General features: G+C 43.0%; 2 protein-coding genes across 2 annotated transcripts in view; one reads left to right on the top strand and one right to left on the bottom strand.

Moving 5' to 3' along the window:
* The window catches only part of LOC134873578 (whirlin-like), a 73,983-nt gene that overhangs the window by 27,852 nt on the left and 24,240 nt on the right, over window positions 1–21,891 (top strand). The window contains 1 exon segment of the mRNA XM_063897332.1: window positions 16,655–16,917. Coding sequence (XP_063753402.1) covers window positions 16,655–16,917 — 263 coding nt within the window.
* Window positions 6,180–10,399, bottom strand: LOC134873577 (zinc finger MYM-type protein 1-like). The gene is made up of 2 exons (XM_063897331.1): window positions 8,579–10,399; window positions 6,180–8,459 (listed from the first exon to the last, which is right to left on the bottom strand). Exons 1-2 carry the CDS (start codon window positions 8,877–8,879, stop codon window positions 6,334–6,336), a joined length of 2,427 nt encoding a protein of 808 aa, XP_063753401.1. The 5' UTR covers window positions 8,880–10,399; the 3' UTR covers window positions 6,180–6,333.

Genomic DNA, 21,891 nt, shown 5'->3' with positions numbered 1-21,891 from the left:
TAGAGAAAATAAATAAAATAGCTTTTGGAAATGTGTGCATCTTAAAAGAGCTTAATTTAAGTAAGATTAAATAAAGTGTAGCAGTAGCTTGGGTTTCCCTTTCTCTTTGTTAACCTTTTCACATCTTAACAGTTTCAGTCAATTATAGAACATATCAGTCTGAACTCCGAACACATCATAACAATTGAACAGTTTTAAAGTTTGTCTTTCTGTCCCTCTTATATTCCACTCCCTCTCTGCCTGTCTTTAGTTCAGTGAGAGAACTGAGCTCTAGCCTGTCCGGCCAGGATTTTAAATCGGGGCTGAAATGGTGTCAGGGCCATTCTCATACACATGTTAAGGTGCTCATTGGTGCTCCACTCTCCACTCTCCTCCCCTCGCTCTTCTCTCCGCCTTCTCTCTCTGTCTCCCGCTAACTTGTCTCTTCTTCTTGTGTTTATCTCCCTGTATCGCTCACTCGTCTCTTTCGCCCCTTGTTGGCGCCGATTAAAATGTTATTGCCCCGTCAAAATGTAAATCCCTTATTAATGTAGTGATTATAGGTCCGGGTTAGTGTAGGTCAGCGTCAGGATCCGGACCCGGAAAGCAGTCCGCCTGTTAGTGAACTATGAGCTAGATGGACCTTTTTCTGGTTGAAGATGGACTCAAAATCAACTCCTGAGTTTTTAGAAGACCCTTCCTTCCCTCAGTGGTAAAGGAAGAAGTCTGCATCTTTAAGAAGACCAGGATCTTCTGCAGGACGATGCTCCATCACATGCAGCGCCGTACTCATCTGCGTGGCTAGCCAGTAAAGGCCTTAAAGATGAAAGAATAAGGACATGTTCCCCTTCCTCACCTGACCTAAACCCTACTGAGAACGTGTGGGTCCTTCTTAAGCGGAGATTTAGGGTGAAGGGAGACTCCTCTCTGAACAGAGTCTAGGAGGCTGTGGTTGATTGCCAACAGATCCAGAACTGACAGACTCCAGGAACTGAAGGCTTGGGACTGTCAGTGAAGAGAAGGGAGGCTATGTTGGTATCTGGTCTTTTTCATTCATTAACACTTTGGATTGACTGAGAGCTCTGTAGGTGTTCAATAATAAAATGAATCCTCAAAAATACATCTTGAGTAATAATTGTGCACACAGTGTATTGCTGCTAAACAGCAATGGGAATAAGAACATTTGATCTTGTATCAGAATACCCTGAAACTTTACCAAACACTGGAATGGTGCTTTACATCTTATTCATGGATTGAATGAGGTGTTGTTGTGAATATTTCTGCCACTGTTCCAGCTGTCATCCCTAACATCTGCTGCGGTATTCTGTGTAACCACCTGCTAAACCTGTTAGTGTTGCTAACATCTGCTACCTGCCGTACAGCCTCCGTCAGGGAGTTGATTTCACTGTCATGACAGGTCTACAAAATGCTTTATAAGCCATCTCTGCTGCGTGCTTCCAGGTCAGTTTTCTGCCACAACAAGCAGGCCACTCTCTGTACTATTTTTCAACCTGCCTCAGGAAATAACAACAGAAGCCAGTGTTTCCTAACTGTAAACATTATGGATGAAACTTTAAAATTACTTTTTTGATAATATCACACTGTGTCCTACTTCTGGTTAAAAATAAATTGTCAAACTCATGGTTTGATTTCTTAGTATTCTGAACCAATTGGGACACCTGGAAAAAATAGACTTATTCAGAGAAAATGAGTTTAAAAGAACAGAGCTTTAAAGGTTTTGTGTAACATGTCTCAGACAGAGAGGAAGAGGTACTTTGTTGTACCAAAGGGGATTGACCGGTCATTCTGCAGAACTAGAAGTTTTTGACATTCTCCAGAGTGTGAGAGCAGGGAAGAGAGTAAGAACAGATAGGGGGAATATAGCACATGAAAAAAAACATATATATAGTGTGTGCTTTATCTTAAGATTAAGATTAAGATTCAACTTTATTGTCATTGCACAGAGTACAAGTACTAGGACAACGAAATGTGGTCTCTGCATTTGACCCATCCTAGTGTTAGGAGCAGTGGGCTGCCATTATGTACGGCGCCCGGGGAGCAGTGTAGGTAACCAGTGTCTTGCTCAGGGACACCACGGTGGCACTTGGTCTTTCGGGGACTTGAACTGGTGACCTTCCAGTTCCCAGGCCAAGCACCTATGGACTTCGCCACCACCGCCCTATCTTCACATCGTGGATGATGATGGTGCTACAGTATAGGACATTTTATAATTTCAATTCATCACATTTTTGTACCAAATGTATTGGTGATCCATCCAGAGTTGAGGTATTTCACATATGTGTGCACACATTAGCGTGTTCATCAGGGTTTGTCAGAGTGACCCTGGTGCCGGTGATGATGGCTGCCGTGTTTTTGGCCCACCACACCAACTCTACTGTACGATACAGTAGAGATGTACTTCTACACATCAGAAACTGTGTGGACAGCGGTCTTTCACAGAGACTAGCCAACCATGGGGAATCGCTATGGCTACATGTTGTTGCGCCTGTTGTTGTACCTGAGTGGCGCAGTGCTAGTGAGGCTGAGGAAACATGAGAACTGGACTCCTTTACCGAGTATTCTTCTGGCAGAGGTCCAGTCCCTGGATAACTAGCTGGATGAACTTAGAGGACCAGTTATTGTTCACCATAAAGCAAACACCTCCTCCCTTACTTTCCCGAGTTAACAGTCTGGTCCTAGTGAAAAATAGATAATCCGACGGAGTCCCTGATGAACTTAGAAGCAGGATGGCTTTTCAATGGGACTTCAAGAACTGTAAGGTTATGGTTTTCACAGAGACTTGGCTCTTTTATGCAAAATGGATTTTCTGATTTTTATACATAAATGTGTCCCGGTGTGTAAGGAGACTCACAAAGTGTCAGAAAATACAACCCTCTCTCTTTTCCTCCTCACCCACATCTCTAAAAATGGGGGTACAAACGAGCTGATCCAGATTTGCTGCCGATATGACGTAGATCGGAAATGTGGGCTGGCTTTAAATTGAACTCCTCCTGGCAACGTCCCGTCCAAGTGACACGTCCCAACCTATCGTCTGCAATATACTGTCGCGAGCTGAATCCCCTCCGCAGCTGTGTGTGTGTGTGTGTGTGTGTGTGTGTGTGTGTGTGTGTGTGTGTGTGTGTGTGTGTGTGTGTGTGTGTGTGTGTGTGTGTGTGTGTGTGTGTGTGTGTGTGTGTATTCAGCAGGATGTCTGTAGGAGGGACTTAGAGTTGTTGTTTATATAATACATATAATGTCTCTGTTCTAGTGGTAAACTCTGGGAAGTGTTTCAGAAATAATGCTGGATGTGGTTTGGAACATAATATGGCGTTTAATCACGGCAGCGTTTAGCTAAGTTTCTCCATTAGGAACGTCTCTCTTCAGAGGAGCGATTATGACGCTCCAAAGGGGCGTGGCAAGCTTCAGCTCATTTGCATGAAGGAGAAAGTCACATTATCAGAACTTTCGAAAACGGGGATAAAACAGAGGGATAGCTAAAATGCATGGTCTGTTTGGTATTTTGAGCAAAACACGTCAGAGAGATGTTTTTTTTTTGTTGATATGCCATAAAAGAGCATAATCGGAGACCTTTAACTCCTCTATCCCGGACTACGTCGGGTTATCTATTTTTCACCAGGACCGGACTGTTAACTCAGGGAAAAGTAAGGGAGGTGTTTGCTTTATGGTGAACAATAACTGGTCCTCTGATGTGGGGATTATTTCTTCGGACTGTTCTCCTCATTTAGAGCATCTCATGGTCGGATGCCGGCCTTTTCATTTTGCCGTGGGAATTCACATCGATTGTGCTTAAAGCAGTGTATGTCCCCCCGCACACTGACAACAACTCAGCGCTGGACGAACTGTATGGTATCATCAACACTACAGAGACTTCACAGCTAGAGGCGGCTTTTATTGTGTCCAGGGATTTTAACTCCGCCAATAAGAAGAAAATCCTGCTGAAATACTACCAGGACATCAGCTGCCCGAGGTGCGGTGAAAACACACAGGAACATGATTGTAAAGCTCTACCTCGCCCTCCCTTCTGCAAATCAGCCCTCATCTCACTGCTGCTGAAACTCAAACGGGACAGACCGGTGACACGGAGTAGGTACACAGCGCTGGAGTGAGCAGTCAGACTCCGCTCTGCAGCGCTGCTTATTGTATATATCATATTCTATTTATGTGTATACAGACTTCTGCTTGCACTATTTTTATTTGTATTATTTATTACATTTTTGTATTTGTTTTAATTGTTTTATGTTGCTTTGTTGGAGGGGCTCGGGACTTAAGATCTTCATTGCCATAACCAGTGTTGTGCGTGAACGAGTTCAAAAGAACGCGTTCATTGAACACGCTCATTTTTTCGTGAACGTTGAACTGAACGCAACACATTTTTCAATAAAGAACTTGAACGTGAATTAGTTCACATTATGTGTCATGAACGGCAGACATCACTGTAAATGAACGTTGGCATTTGTTTTCCATTGAAAACTGTGTGACATCTGTTTTCTCTTTTGAAACGCAACGAGAGAGAAAGTTCCTCCCTCCTGTAGGTGCCGCTTAAATCATGTATCAACGCAGAAATAGTTTTGGCACTGTATGCGCAATGCATTGCGGGCAACGTAGTGTCCGGCTGAGAATAGTTGAGTTGAATAGTTGAAACGTACTGGCTTCCGCACGACGTTACCCATGATGAATTGCAGCAGAGCGGCTTAGGCATAGCAACGCCGAGAGCGCGGAGGGCTGGAGGCTCGAGAGAGAGAGAGAGAGAGAGAGAGAGAGAGAGAGAGAGAGAGAGAGAGAGAGAGAGAGAGAGAGAGAGAGAGAGAGAGAGAGAGAGAGAGAGAGAGAGAGAGAGAGAGAGAGAGAGAGAGAGAGAGAGAGAGAGAGAGAGAGAGAGAGAGAGAGACCAATGACGACAGTGAGAGAAAGCGCTGCGATTTAAAAAAAAAACAAACAAGATGGCTAGTGGAAGTGATGGCACGGAGACGGACTCCGATTCTCCTCACGAACATTTAAAACAATTTTACACTCTTGCAAACCAAGACCCCGACGGCAAAACTCTTTCCTTCCTGTGTAAGATGTGTCCACCTGCGCAGCAAAAACAAGTTAGGACATCGACAACGTCCTTCTCGAATTTGAAACGGCACATTGAATTAAAACATCCATCCAGTGTGAATGCAATTCAAGAGTTTTGCTCATTTCATACACACACATAGGTATATATAATATCATATATATCAAATAATATATTCATATTTCATATTATATATTCTTTATTTAATTGAATGCTAGTAGATTTCATTGCACTAAGTATAGAACTGGTCTATCTTGTCTGTATTGCTACAAGTTTCAGCACCTGTTAAGAAACCAACAATAGCAGTGTTATGAGCAAATGTCTACAATGAACAGTTTCAAAGAACGTATAGTGATTTCTAGCTCGTAGTGTGAAAAAAAGTATTTATTTGAATATCTCACGAAAAAAGTGAAATGAACTGAACTTTGAACTAGTTCAGAATTAAAATTGTGAACTTTGAACGTGAACTGTTCACTTTGAGCATGTATGAACTGAACTTGAACTAGTTCAGAAAAGCTGTGAACTGGCACAACACTGGCCATAACTACACTGTAGCTTATGTGCATATGACAATAAAACCTTTGAATCTTTGTATTGAATTCTTGAAAAACCCACACTGTCTCCATGTCGGTTTTGAGGCAGTAAGATGGTATGGGTAAACGCTGCAGCAGGTGATCACCTCTAGCTTAAAAGGAAATAATAAACAGCCGTCTGTTAGTACACCAACACCGAAGTAGCAACCCACAGACGAAGTGACACCTGCAGCTTGCCTGATAGATTACATCCTACCAAGGGCGAAACCATGTAGGTGATATTGGGGGGGTCCAAATGAGCATTGTGAAAAACCTTCCTGCGAGGGGTTTGGGGGGTCCTCCCCCAGAAGATTTTTGATTTCTTAGATGCCATTTCCTGCATTATAGTGCATTTTAGGGTGACCTGTAAGACAAATCCTAACCCCATGAAATAGATATAGAACAGTAGATTTCAGCCCTTGGTCCAAATGTGAGCCCTTCCCAAAATATTTAAAGTGAATTTTGTACAATTTTCATATAGGTCTATTGATAAAGATGTGCTTGTATAGAACATAGTTTTAAGAAATGCAGTATAATGACCAATTAACAAGTTACAATTCAAAGCTTGTTTTTTATTGTAGGCTGTCAAGTAGCAAAACACAAATACAAAATGTGCAATTGTTAACTTATTGGCTTCTTAAACAAAGATAAGTGATATTCTGATAATTAGGTCAAAAAGAGCATAGAAATATATCTAAATAAGACTTAAATAAATGCCCCAAAAGTACGGAGGCGTTCCCCATTCATTTCCACAAATCTTTGACAGATCTGTCTCCTGTCCAATGCATCCAATTTGTCTTGATGGACATGGCAAACGGCAAGATTGTTTAGCCGGGTTTGCGTCATTGATGTTCTCAGCCATGTCTTCAGGCGTCTAAGGGCACTAAAACTTCGCTCAGCCTCTGCTGAGGAGGCAGGAACAACCATGACAAGTCGCAAGAGGGCCTCCACTTCCCTAAAAAGATGTCGTACCTCTGGCGTCATACCCTTCAAAATCTCTGCTACCTCTGAGAGACTTGTACTGGGGTAGTTGGCCTTGAACATTTTCAACTGTATGTCCAAAGACATGGCATCCAACTCTGGGTATTCATTGATGAGTGTATCCATCTTCCCAGTGATGACAATGTTTTCTAACTTCTGTAGCCTCTGAAGCCCCTCTTGGCTAAAACGCTCTGAGCACTGTGTAACGACAGTGTCTAAAGTGCCAAAGTACTGCACTCTGTAGTAGTCTTGAGCCGTATGATGCTGATGCTGCATGGCTGGACCAGTGAAGCGTTTTGGGGGCATTCTCACGTGAGGCATTTTGATGGGCTGCAGGCTTACAGATGTTACAACCTGAGATGCTCTCATGTACAGCTGGCCAAAATGCCCTTCTGATCTTTTCTCCTGGATCCCTCTCTTCACATGCTCCACGGCAGCCAGCATCCCTGATGTCGTCTGTCTTCTCTGCTGCAGAGAAATGTTCAGCTCCTCCAACATCGACATCACATCTTCTGCAAGAAGAAGGCCAAGAAGTGTATTGCCCCTCAAAAACTTCTCATGAAGGCCACTTGCTTTTGCAGCCACATCCATCATGGAAGACTGAGCCATTTCCTCTGTTGCAGCAAGCACGGAGTGGTACTGATTGAGAACAGAGCGAATGGCTGGCGTTCGCACCGTCCACCTGGTGGGGCAAAGAGGCTTCAGCGATGTGTAAGGAGCTGTATGATCCGACTTCGCTATAGTTGCAAAGATGGCCCTGAACTTCATAGACTGGTGGAACAACACGCCCAATTCATGCACCAAATGAATAGCATCTCTTATGATAGTGGAGGATGCACAGGCAGCTTGGGTAATAAGATTGATACAATGTGGCCCACAGTGAACATAAACAGCCAGAGGTTGCTCCTTCTTCAGATGTGCTTGCACACCCTGCATTCGTCCCGACATATTGGCCGCCCCATCGTATGCTTGACCTCGTAGCTGGGAAAGAGGTAGATTCAGGCGAAGCAGGACATCTTTGGCTGCACTTGCGATGTTCTCTCCAGTAGTGGATGTAACCTGGTAGAGACCGATAAATTCCTCTCTGGGTTGCAAGTTTTTGTCAATGAAGCGCAGACAGAACGACTCTTGCTCGACTCCAGCTGCATCCTGTGTCCCATCAATGATGAGAGAGTACTGGATTAGGGGCAATGACAGGATCTCCTTAACGATGTCATATACTATTTTGTTGCCGATTATTTTTATGATTTCATTTAGAATTTTTGGGCTGGTGAAGTTATTGCCTCTCTGGAGCCAGCTGTTGAATTCGGCGTCATCCTCTGCTTTATAAATCATCAGTTGGTGCAAGTTTCCCTCTTCGCTGTCATGCCCCCTGAAAGCATTGCCTTGCCTTGCCAGATACATAATCCCACCCACAATCTTCAAGAGGCTGTTCCTAGCCTCATGCTGCTGTTTCTGTAATTGCGTTGAGAGTTGTGTAGTGATTGGCTGTTTGCTGTGCAGATAAGTGGTCATCGCTGCTGCATGACAGTCGCTGTTTTCATGCTGATGGAACTTCTCAAGTGCTTTTTTCCAGTTACTGAAACCTGTTGTTATGAATGCCCCATCAGCCTTACTGGCTAAAGACGATTTCTGAATTGCAAAATATTTGGCACAATAAAAACACAACACCCCCTTCAATGCCTTGCTGTAATGAAGCCACGTGTGCTTCCTAAACCAGCTGTCCTGAAATTTTAGTGTCTTTTTGGTCAAGGACTGAGTTTGAATAAAACAAGAGTTTGGCTGATGTGGGCAGCTACCAAGCTCCTCTGCATGCTGATCACTTCTCTCCCTGCCTGGGTCTGTCTCTCCTGAAAAATATATAATATGAAATGTTGACTTATACTGCTAAACTAAGCTTATTGGGTGCTTACCCTTAGTATTTATTTATGTGTTCTACAAAATTGTTGTTCTTATTCCAATATCTTACGTGTATCTTCTGAGCAGGTGCCTGTCTGTCCTCTCCCTGCAGGTGCCTGTGAATTTCCAGCCTCTGTCTCTGCTTGTCTTCCTCCACCTCCTCCTCTATCTCCAACTGTGGGTTCTCCTCCACTACCACCTCCATCCTCTCCCTCAGCCTCTGCTCCTCTATCTCTTCCTGCCTCTTTTCCTCTACCTCCTCTGTCCTCGCCTCCATCTCCTCCAGCCTCTCTGCTGTCTGTCACCTTACAAAAATATGTTGATGCATGGCATACGAACAGATTAGGGATAGTATGACTGTAGAATTGCATGGTAAGTTAAGTTGTAGCAAAAAGGGCTTGCCAAAAAGGACAAAATTATTACATCGACATAATTTATTCAACACAAAAACATGGTTGCACAATATCACATGCTCTTCCAGGATCTGACGATACACCACACAATTCCCAATTTGTGTTTTAAGCAGTAGCCTACTGTCTCTTCCACAGAAATACATGTAAATAAGTTGTTGTTATTTGTAGTACTACTACTACTAGTAGTAGTAGTAGTAGTAGCAGTAGTAGTATTTTAATTCATTATCTGTTTTGTTTGGTCCTCAAAATTCACTGAATTTAAACTTATGAATAAAGAAATATACTTATTCTTAGTCTTCTTCTTCTTCTTATTATTATTAGTAGTAGTAGTAGTAGTAGTAATAGTAGTAGTAGTAGTAGTAGCAGCAGCAGTAGCAGTAGTATTTAATTAATATCCTAGTAGTTGTACGGGTAGTAGAAAGAGGTCTCTGTAAAACTCCATACAAGTTTGAGGAGAGTATTTATTAAAGTGTGCAACACATTGCTATTGCGATATCTTAAGTATTGAGCATTATGGTACTGACTTATAAGTTAATGGTGCAGTACTTAGTTATGTTGTTTGTCCACTAGAGGGCGCTCTGAGACCTGCATAGTGGGCATGTCGAGGTTAAGCTACAATTGAGGTAGACCCAGCTAGGTAGCAGGAGATCGGGAACTGTTCCAGTCGGTGTTGTAATGTAAAGTGTGTGCTGATAATTCTGACAAGTAAATAAGTTATCAAACGGATACTTATGGAGTGAAGATGTTTTATTGGATGAAGATGCAACAGCTATATTTCTAATTTGCATTTAGTTTGGTGGTGTAGATGTATCAAATCAAATCAAATCAATCACTAACGTCCTGGGCTACTTGATGTTTTCGGGTTGCTATCGTGTTGTGGATTACTAGCTAGCTGTATTAATGTGAACCATGGCAAGATCCTGGAAGGTAGGCTAATCAACCAGTGTTTTCTTATAAGTTCTCTGCAACTGTGCAGTAGCCTAGCTCTAACGATGCGCCCTGCCACGTTGCTAAAACCTGTCTAGTGCCTAAAGAGCAGAATAAGCCTTAATGCTTTTATGAAGGGTTTCCATTCATTCATCCATTTTGCTTAGTTTTTAAAGAGGGACCCTGCACTTACATTCCTGACTGTAAAGAATGAACGAATGTCTCGTTTCTTGGGAGGGGGGCCGTCATCCATTATGTCACCGAAGTCTAGCTCTCCGAAGCTAAGAATCCGCGACCGCAACTTGACATTCTGGGCTAAGCCAAGTTCACAACGGGGGAAGGGGGTCGCAATGTTTTTTTTTCCTTGATTGTTTGGTTGATTCGTTCTCTTGTGTTTCCCACATTGAAAGTAAATCTGGAACAGCAAGGGACTGATCTAGGAAAAAAGGAGGACTTTTATGTCACATACTAGACAAAATATTGGAGGGGACAGATTGGTACTTTCCCAACATTGGGGGGGACGTGTCCCCCTCAATGTCTATGGTGGTTACGCCCCTGCATCCTACCCATAACACCTGGCCTTGGATAAAAGCAGATACATATGGTTTGAAATGACTTGTTAAGACTTTAGTTCTGCTGTTCTGAAGTTGAAAGTATAAGAAGTCGAACCATTTCAAGTGTTACATTTGACTGATCTCAGCCTTCCTGGGCATCTAGCATCCATCATCCCAACTCTACAGACACGGTTTAAAGTAATATCACTATATTGACTCTCTCAGCCATATTGTTTGATTTCTGACTCTCTTTTTGGTGAGTTTTTCTGCATGGCTGCGTGCGATGGTCTGTGTCTCAGGCGACAAACAGGTTTTAATTAGGGATGCACCGATTGCAAAAATGTCGGCCGAAGCCGATACCGAAGTTAAGAATAACAATTATGCCGATGGCCGATGTTTTACTATGTAACCTGTAATGGTAGCACAATGCAGACTAAGGCAGCCTATCCCTTTAAGAGAGAGAGTGGAGGATACGTGTGTGCATGTGTAAGTGCGAGAGAGAGGTTGAGCGAGCCATAGTATATAGACGGCCTCCCAAGAACACTGAAGAATGGATTTAATTTACCGATCCTCCAGACACCCGAGTTTCCAGAAAATCTATAAATAAAATGCATTATTATTATTATTATTATTATTATTATTATTATTATTATTATTATTATGCTTCAAAACATACAAGGATCCAACGATGACTACACAGAAAACCAGGACTCATTGCCTCCCCGAACCTCGGCTGAGCTTCTGCTGGGGGACAGACACTCTGATCATCATAAACATGGGAACTTATTTTCCTTTTGATGATGGCAGGCTGCCCAGGCTCTGAATCAGCAAAGCAGCCCCAAATCATGATGCTCCCTCCACTGAACATTGCCTCTGGGAGGATGTTTCATGTTGTTCTGCAGTGCCTTTTTTCTGCCACGCTTAGTGCTGTGTGTTCTTCCCCTCTAATTCCACCTACGTTTAATTAGAGTACAAAACATTTTCCCAGCAGTGTTTTTGAGTATTTAAGTGCTCTTTGGCAAACTTCAGGTGCGCAGTAGAGTTATTTAGGAGAGCAGTGGCTTCCTCCTTGCTGTACAATGTTTTGGTTATAATAGACTTTTAAAATGAGATGTTAACCAGATCTAATGACAACTACAGTATCTTCTGCACTATATTTTTGTGAGGCATGGTTCACATAAGCCAATGTTTCTTCTGGATATCAAACTCAACATATGTGAGAAATTATTCAGTGAGTCAAAATAGCTCAAACACCACTTCTAATCTTGTTAGAGCGAGGTGCTAGCTCGATGGTTAAAAGGTTTGTTATGACAATAAAGCAAAGACAAGCATATCATCAAGGTAACAAAGCAGACTGCTGAAGCTCAGATCTCCAAATATGCTGAGCATCACGCGCATGAATGAGGCGGACTGTTTCACACCCTTGTGGCCTTCTGTTGTATTCATACAGTCCCCTCGGAGTAGCGAATGCAGTGTACTTCTCATCCTGCTCGGCCTTTGGGATGTTATAGCAGACAGAAGTCAGATCCATTATGCTGAAGTAGAGGTTCCCACCCAGGGCAGCCAAGCAGTCTCATTGGGCGTCCTTGAGCGTCCTCGCACGTCAGGCGAGGGAGCCTGGACATGAACTGTCACTGGTTTCACTCGCTTTGATTTGGAGATCCCCTGCTCTTTCATTTCAGTTTGGTAGCGATCAATGTGCTCTTCGATTTCACTAGCTGTCCATTTATCTGGTGCCTTAAACTTCAAATCCGCAGCAAGAGTGGGATCTGGGAAATATTTGACAAACATCATGGCTACCTCCTGACAAGAATCCTCCATTTTCCGTCTGAGCCTCTTCAAACCCTCCTCCAATACATCCACTGCCTTGTTTAGCTGAAGCCAGTACTCAACAGGGGTCTCTCCTGCAGCCTGGAACTGTACTGTAGAAATATGCCATGGGCATACATGAAGAGGTTACATCACTGTGTGACACACAAGTGAAGTCTGAGGATGTCACAGATTATTTGGGGATTTTCTTGAGGCTTTATGGACGGACAGCTTCTCTGAGTTATCCTCACTATGTCTTTAGCCTTGTCCATTAATTTAGACTTTGGCCCAATTTCAAACCACCTCCTACCCCCTACCCCTACACACTACCCCTCCGCTGGCACATTCGCGCGGAGGGTCCGCCACATTAAACCAACAAGTGTGGATGGGGCGCGAGGGGGAGCGGGTTTTCAAGCCCTCCAACAAAAGGTCTGCTTTGCACCTGACTTCACCTGCTGCACTACCTGACCGGACCCACCGCTGTGTGTGTCCCTCATGAAACACACTTTGTGCATGTAATACACGTATTAGTTTATTCTTAAATAATGAGAGTTCGTTGTTGTTGTTGCTTTTATTAACACGGTGCTCTCTTAACACATGTCCCGGGCATAACATAGACTCACGTAAAATGACCCCCGCATCCTGCACGACCCCAACTGTCGCAAAGCATCTATTAACTTATGCATGTCGCAATACACATTCTCTGACATCTCCCCCCTTTTAATTACTTTTGAACCGCATCATTATTAATGCATACAACATACATTCTGCAACGCAAGTAACGGTAACTTCCCGTTATAGTCCCAGAAACATCAGTGACCAGCCATTTAGCCTTATTAGCATAAAACATTGTATTTCAATACAACATAAGACTTCCTCATGAACAACGTAAACATAATGGAAAATACCCTGTTGCACAGCTCTGTGTGTGTGTTATGTGTTCAGGCCACCCATTCTTAATGTACCTGATTAATATTTGGAGTTGCTCATCAGCGGCTGTCTCTGCTCGGATGTCATCCATCTTTGTCTGTGACACCGGGATTTTGCTCATCACAGCAGTAACGTAACACTCAACATCTGTGTGGCTGTCTTTGCTGTGCGCCGTCCCCTGTTGTGGGCTCCTGGACAGCATGTCAGCCACAACCAGCGTTTTTCCCGAGGCGTATTCAGCCTCAAAGTTGAAACTCATCCGCCGCATGAGGAGTCTTTGGCAGTGTACAGGTGTGTTGTCCAGGTCTCAAGTGTTCATCAGTGGAATGAGGGGTTTGTGGTCTGTAATCAGTTTAAATGCAGGCACTCCATACAGGTATTTCTGAAATCTCTCACATGCCCACACTGATGCAAGGCACTCTTTTTCTATTTGAGCGTACCTTTTTTCAGCATCACTGAGTTGCCTTGAACAGAATGCCACAGGTCTCCAGTCTTCACCATGGAGCTGTAACAGGACCCCACCAACTCCATAGCTGCTAGCATCAGCTGAGACTACTGTGCTCCTATTATCATCATAATACAAGGCAGGTGACGTTGTGAGATGCTCTTTGATTTTGTTGAATGCCGCCTGCTGCATCAGACCCCAAATCCAGACAGATGTGGATCTTAGCAGTTCATACAGTGGTTGACCCACTGTGGCGAGGTCAGGAATATATTTCCCCAAGTAGTTTATCATGCCAAGGGCTCTCCTAAGCTCTTGGATATTTCCAGGCGGTGAGAGCTTATTGATCGCTGACACTTTCTCCGGATCCGGTCGTACCCCATCTTTGTTGATCACTTGGCCCAAGAAATGTAACTCAGTCTTTCTCAGCATGCATTTCTCTGTGTTCAACTTCAGGCCTGCTGACTCTAGACGCTCCAGTACTTTCTGCAGGTGTCATTGTGTTCACTCATGTCCCATCGAAAGACAATGATGTCATCCATATAGACTGCAGCTCCCTGCAGCCCTTCGAGAGTCTCTACCATTTTCCTTTGAAAAAATTCTGGGGCGCTGGTGATCCTGAATGGGAGACGTTTGAAGCAGTACCTTCCATAAGGCGTTATGAAGGTAGTTAGTCTCTGGCTATCCTTGTCCAGAGGGATTTGACAGAATCCTGAAGATGCGTCTACAGATGAGAAAACTGTGGACCCACTCAACTGGGCTACCATCTCTTAGGCAGAATGAACCTCTCTCTTTTGACAGCTTTATTTAGTCTCTTTTTTGTCGACACAGATGCGTGCCTTTCCATGCTTTTTCGGGACCGGCACCATCGGTGCACACCATTCAGTTGGTTCTGTCACAGACTCAATGATGTTATTGGCCTCCATTCGGTCCAGCTCCCCCTTCACCGCATTTAACAGGGGTAAGGGAACTCGGCGTGCTGTGGCTACTGCATAGGGCTGAACATTGTCTTGCAGTGCGATTTTCACAGGCTGTGTTTTTAGTAGGCCAAACTCCTGTTCGCTGGTACTGATTTCATACACTCGCTTTATTAGCCCCATTGCTAAAGATGTTGGCCGGCTGAGCAGGTTATTCACAGTATCACCATGAATAACATAGAGCCTAAACGTGTATGTTTTGCCCTTGTATACCGTCTGTGTGATGAACTGCCCCAAACAGTGCAACCCACCCCCCGGACCACTCAGTACTTTCTTTGCCTTACGTGACTCTCTTTGGCTCAATTGTTTCATACACAGTCTCACTCATAACACTGCAGTCAGCTCCAGAATCGATTTTAAACTTTACAGGTTTGTTTTCAATATCCAGTGTGACTGTCCACTCATCATCATCGGATGTGCTGTTAACTGAGCCAAGGTAATAATTGTTATTATGATCATCATCCCCAGTCACTTCACTCACCAGCTTACTTCTGCATGCTCTTTCCCAGTGACCCTTTTTTCCACATTTGTTGCAGACTGTCTTGCTGGGCACTTACCATGCTGAGTGTGTGGTGTTTTGCCGCACCATCCGCTTTTTCTGGAGTCACTGTCTTTGTGTTTATATTTGTCCTGGTGCAACCTCCGATCTTTAATCTGCGCGCCGCCGTGTTTCTGCGCAACTTCCTGAATGGCACAAGCTCGCTCCCCCTGCTGGTAAACATGTGCTTTTACCTCGGACTGCCGCACCTCTTGTACCGTCATCTCCAGAGTGAGTTTCGGGATGAGCTGTAGCTTCTGTGACATTTCTTAGTCCGAAATGCCTACCACGATCCTGTCTCTGATGTGTTCCTCTCGTTTTGCACTAAAGTCACAGTGTTCAGACAGTTCGTACAGAGCGCGGATAAATGTCTCTGCGCGCTCGCCCACATGCTGCTGGTTGAAACAGGCACGTTCGTGGATAACGTTATGTCTCGGGATAAAATAGGCATCAAACTTCGTCATAACTACATCAAACTGGTCTTTGCTTTCCCCCACTTCAAAGGTGAAAGAGCTCATTATGTTCTCCGCCTCCTTGCCGAGTGCATACACCAGCGTGCTCACTTGAACCGGACCGTCCCCTTGTCCAGTTTAGTAGACGTCCTGTAGCGGGAAAATCGTTTTTTCCAGTCAGGCCATTCCGCCGGCTTCTCAAAACAAAAACTCTCCGGTGGTTGAAACTTTGCCATTCTCGACCACTTCTGACACCATGTAATAAACGTATTAGTTTATTCTTAAATAATGTTCGTTGTTGTTGTTGTTGCTTTTATTAACACGGTGCTCTTTTAACACACCGGTCATAACACGTAAAACACCCCCGCCTCCTGTACGACACCAACAAAGCATCTATTAACTAATGCATGTCGCAATACACATTTTCTGACGTGCAAATAGTTCCGTGCAAACATTCACTGATAAACTGCACAAAAAGATATAATTTAATGTTGTCAAACAAATGTTAACAACTTCATTGTTACCTTGTACAGTTTTTTACTTAGGATCATATACCTGTTTTAGTCTAGAAATGGTAAATACATTTTCTTTTATTTATTATTAAGAAATTAATTAATTAATTTAGCATTAAGATATGCTGATTTGAGACTGTTGTTACGAAAAGTTATGGTATTTCCTGTTTCTGCAGGAGAGAGGGGAGTTCGTCCCAAACTGCTAGAAGTGATTCTTAATATATTTTTAGTGTAATTGTCAAGTTTAAAATGCATTTGTATTAAGAGTGAGTTGTACAAGCGGTTTTCATTTAGGAGCAGTTGGGTTGATACGATTATAAAGGGTTAAATACAAGAACAAATTTAGGCGAATTATCAGATGAGCGGGGGTTCTTATAAAATGGCGACCAGCCCAAGGGGTACTCAAGACAAAAAAGGTTGGGAACCACTGATCCAAAAGGAGCTTGGCTAGAAGATAAACAGTATTGGCCATAATGAGCAGTACCCTCCGGAGGCTGGAAGCTAAGCTCACAGAAGTCAGCCTCAATGTTGAAAAAGTGATTATGAGTGAAGAGCCTGTAGTGCTTCACCTATTGAAACTTGTCTGTTGCAGGTGGGTGACCAGATCCTAGAAGTCAACGGACAGAGCTTTGTAACCATCTCCCACGATGAGGCAGTTCACATCCTCAAAACAGGACGCCACCTGCTGGTGAGAGTTAGGGATGTAGGTCGTCTGCCTCATGCGCGCACGGTGGTGGATGAGACCAAATGGATCTGCAGTCAGGCCATAGCTGAGACCAATGCTACAGCTAACTCAAGTTCCCTCACAAACTCCAATGGCAATGCCGGCATCAACGTCAGTGCCTGCAGTTCAAGGTGAGTGCATTTTTCTGAGTTCCCACACACACTGCCAGGCCAAAAAAAAGGTCACACTCTAATATTTCGTTGGACCGCCTTTAGCTTTGATTACGGCACACATTCGCTGTGGAATCGTTTCCACAAGCTTCTGCAATGTCAGAACATTTATTTTGGTCCTGCAATAATTTTTCGCCAAGATTTTGTAGTGATGACGGGAGATTCAGACCACTGCGCAAAGTCTTCTCCAGCACATCCCAAAGATTCTCAATCGGGTTCAGGTCTGGACTCTGTGGTGGCCAATCCATGTGTGAAAATGATGTCTCGTGCTCCCCGAACCACTCTTTCACAATTTGAGCCCGATGGATCCTGGCATTGTCATCTTGGAACATGCCTGTGCCATCAGGGAAGAAAAAATCCATTGATGGAATAACCTGGTCATTCAGTATATTCAGGGAGTCAGTTGACCTCATTCTTTGGGCACGTTGCTGAACCTAGACCAGACCAACTGCAGCAACCCCAGATCATAGCACTGCCCCCCACAGGCTTGTGACCTTTTTTTTGGGCTGGGCAGTGTATAATACACACTGTCAGTGTAGTGACCTAGAGACTTCGCTGCATTTGAGGATTGAGATGTTTTTTTCTTAAACAAATAAATATTGTATCTTTAAATTGTTAACTCTAAAGGCAACATAAGGCAACTATCTTCCATCCTCCAACAGCTCCACTGGTTGCCAGTCAAGTAACGCATCACCTACAAATCTCTCCATGGACTCTCACCACAATACCTCACAGATCTCCTCCACCCTTACACTCAGTCACGTTCCCTGCGGTCCTCTGACAAGGACCTGCTGGCCACTCCCCGCACCAGATTGCAAACTTTTGGGGACAGGGCCTTCTCTGCCAATGCTCCCACACTCTGGAACAGTCTACCACTCCACGTCTGCTCTGCCCAATCACTGCCCATGTTCAAAAAGCACCTCAAAACATTTCTCTGCACTAAGTCCTCTGATCCCTAACCCCCACTCCCCTTTTCTCCTCCCTATTTGTAAAGTGACCTTGGGTACCATGAAAGGCGCTATATAAGTTATTATTATTATTATTATTATTATTATTATTATTATTATTATTATTATTATTATTATTATTATTATTATCTTACCAGCTTTTAAAAAACGGTCTCCGTAATGGTGACCTAATAGGCAGAACAGTGTCAGTCGCACCCTGCTCCCCAAATGCCTGTTCTTGCACATGTGTAGTGCAGGTGGCTACATGGGGCCTTATTTATGGCATTTACGGCAATTTCTAAGCAATTGTAGAAAAGGCTCCAAAGTTGTGTTGATGTTCAGTACTTTCAGTTGTTGGGTGTAGATGATGAGGGGAGGAGGGGCTAGCTCATGTGTTTTGTGTGACGTAGCACTAGGTCAGACGGCCATTACAAGTAGTTGCGGGAAGGTTTTGTTGTGTTAGTGTGCGTAAGTGACGGTGAGTGTTGTCCACAGTACTGTTTATGTTGTTCCTTAATAATTATTATTAAGGTGTTAAGCTGTTCATGTGGATGAATGTTTGTGAGGTTACGTGTGAGATATTGTAAGACATTTTCTTTTATTCGAAACCCAGGAGTCGATTTAAAAGAAATGAAGTGAAGCCCCTCTTATAAGTTTTAAAGGAGTATTTAATAAAAGGATGCAGCAGTAGGTTTTACAAAAGTTTCACAGCTGTGGCTCAATAGCCCGGTACACGCGTCCACAGGCAGCTGACTGAGTGGAGCTCACCAGTTATTACTGTCTGGCGGTCCGGAACAAAAGAGAGATCGATTTCACAATACAAACATGTTTTATAGAACCACCCCTTTCCGACCATAAAAAAAACAACTGCAAAATAAGACGTGCTCCGGTCTCGTCATAGACTGTATATATTGATGGACAGAGGTTCGTCCGTTAAAAGTGAAGCAAGCGCTAGTCCAGAGCCCCCTGGTGGCTGGCTGCAGTACAATGCGTAGCTCCGCCCATTCCCATGTATTTTCAATGGGCAAGTAACCAACTTTCTATGTCACTTTTCTCACCTAAAACAAATTTTGCATCCACAACTTTTTATTCGAAAAAATAGCTTTCAAGGTGCTTCACATCACACCATTTTTCTTTTTCCCGAGAAATTATTTTCTTTAATGTTATTTTAATAAATATAAAAGGGGCGTGGTTACACTTTGATTGACAGTGCAGCCGCTTGCAACCTCCTTCGACATTTCATTTCATTCAGAGTAGCTGTAGGCTCGGCTGTAGTGGTGTTCTTTTGTCAGGCAACTCATATTTGTTTTATTTGCTGTTATTACTTTACATTTATATATTGACAGTCATGTCGTGTTGTGCTGTTGATTGTACTAACAGGCCATCTCAGGGGAGCTCTGTGCAGTTTTTTCGGTAAGTGAATATTAACTTAATATTAGCTAGCGAACTCATTAAAATGACGGTAGCGATAGCTTAGCCGCTAACGTTAGAAAGTTAACTTAATTTGACAGTAATCTATAGATTTTCGGACATCCTTGAAAGGATTATGGTCATATACCAACGAAAAACAGATAGATTTGTATGTTGAAGACGCTCGAAACATCGAGATTTCTAATGATAAAAAAGTTAACGTTAACGTTTAAATATTCTAGGCTGAATATTTAATGACAGCTGTCACAGCTGGCTTTGCGATGAGGGTGTTTGACGTGCTCTGTGAAATACATGAGGTGAAATTAACAAATAACATTATTCTTAGTGACATTAGGTAGAAGGATGGTTATTATTGTTATTATTTATGTATCTTATTTGACATTGTGCCAGGAATAGCGATCTAGTTGGCAATCTGTTACGTTACGTTACCAGGTTAATTTACCTCAGCATTCAGCGGTACTATGCATTATTAATTTAAAGATAGAACTAGTCTAATCATTGTCAGTATATTGTCAGTTTATTTTATGTATCACCAACTAGCTATCGCTACTATGAAGGTTAGCTTCTATGCTATCTAACGTTAACGGTAATGTCAATTAAGTTATTAGCTGGTAAACTGGTGTCTACAATCAAAAAATATAAGCTGTCTGAGGTGTATTTCACAAACACAGACAAGAGGTTTGTTTTACATACGTTACACTTACCGGAGAAAATCCAAATACCCTGACCGAACTGGGCACTGTAGTTTCAGCCAGTTTAGCCCCAGAGAGTCGGACTCGGCCTGTGTGTGTGGTGGGGAACGGACGGAGAAGGGGGCGTGTTTCACTCGATAAGGGGCGTGTTTCACTCGATGAGTGGGCGGGTCTGATCGCGACCTCCTCTTCACTGCGCATGCTTCAGATTCTACTGCGCAAGCGTACTTCGAACTGGCTCCAAATTTTCAAAGATGGCGTCGCCTCGGTTGCTTCAATTCTATAGAACACAGCTGAATGGAGCCACTCTGTCCATCTATATATACAGTCTATGGGTCTCGTGCTCTCCTTGGTTGGTAGCGGGGGGCTGGATCTTGTTGGCCGCTTGACACATGGGGTTCTCCGGATTTTTCTATAGGCTGACGTCGTCGGGGGCGGGTCCTTTATGACGTCACCGTCGCCATCTTTGTTAGTGATGTCCTGAAGCTCTCACCTACGATATTCTATTATGCAATCCTTCTGAAGTTTATCAGTTATTAAACACGCAATAGTATCATTGCAGCATCAATGAGTGAGCGGTAGAGGCGGTGTGTTTAGGATGTAACTCCACGCGTCCTCTACTCATATATACAATACAATATTTGCTACAGTATATGCTATCTGAGGCTGAAAACAACATCCGGTAATACTACCGGAATTGGAAAAATAGGATCCGTCCTGAAACAGTGAATTATCTTTTAATATTCCGTTTCAATATATTGATTATTTCTAACAGTATTTAGTGTTTACCGCTAAGTTTTAGACCTATTGTTTGGCTAACCCGATTACCGGAAGTAGCGTGGCGTGTCAGAATAAGAGCATCGGCTGCCTCTATGTTTATTGTTTAAGTATGTATAGTTAACTTTGTATTCAGGTATTGTGTTCATTTCTTTGTAGGAAGACCACACATATACAAACATCCAAACCATTAAAGGACATAATAAAGAAGGTCAAGCATCATCTCAGCTCCTCATTTCTGGACACTGGACCTTTGGCCATAAGTGGTGTTCTTGCCGACACACCGGGGTGAACCTAGTGATAAACTAGAGAACTAGTGCCAACACTGAGTTACCTTTAACTCTCCACTACAGCAATCTTTGTGATTTATAAAAAAAACAGGTGATGAGAAAATGTGCGTTGCTCCACGGACACTCTGACCATTGCGTACGCACAACAACGGGAGAGATGAGAAACTGCCACACCGTTAACAGAAGGAAGAATGGAGAGAAACATGTGAAACGAAACCATAAATCTAAATATTACCTCTCATGTATCACGATTGAAGAATTCATTTGCCAAAAATGGATAACAGCCTATCTGAAAATGATTAAACCAACATCTGTACATCTGCACACTAAACCATAAATTGGAGAAATAAATAAGTACAGATATGTTCTCTGACACATGTATTCATAACGCAAAGATAGAATAACGTTTAAACTGACGCCTTTTGCAGTTCTATAGGTTGTACGCGTGCATGGTGTGATATACTATATAGAGTAATAATAATAATAAAACGTTTTTTAATTGTTACATATTTTAGATTTTTTTTTTGGAACGGTCCTTTACAAATAAAGTGAATTATTATTATGCTGTTGGGCAAAACTTGATGGGTTGCTCCTAAAATACAATAGGAAACTAAGAACACAATCTATCTGGTAAATCTTGCGTCTGACATCACACAACACACTGGTTTTATTTCCTTTAACCAGTTGATTGAGTTGCTGCTGGGAGCAGTGGAGACGCTGCGCACCGCTGATTGAAAAACATTTTTTTTGTAGTAAATAAAGTCCCATCTACATTTGCAAACCCAGTTAGATTGCACT

This window comes from Eleginops maclovinus, chromosome 12 (assembly GCF_036324505.1).
Source record: "Eleginops maclovinus isolate JMC-PN-2008 ecotype Puerto Natales chromosome 12, JC_Emac_rtc_rv5, whole genome shotgun sequence".
In the NCBI taxonomy this organism is placed as follows: domain Eukaryota; kingdom Metazoa; phylum Chordata; class Actinopteri; order Perciformes; family Eleginopidae; genus Eleginops; species Eleginops maclovinus.
This window is presented reverse-complemented; position numbering and strand designations above follow the sequence as displayed.

Coding starts and splice junctions, on each gene's coding strand:
- LOC134873577 (XM_063897331.1), bottom strand. CDS start 8,879: ATGCAATTCTACAGTCATACTATCCCTAATCTGTTCGTATGCCATGCA. Junction 8,460..8,578: donor CACCTGCTCAGAAGATACAC/GTAAGATATTGG, acceptor TATATTTTTCAG/GAGAGACAGACCCAGGCAGG.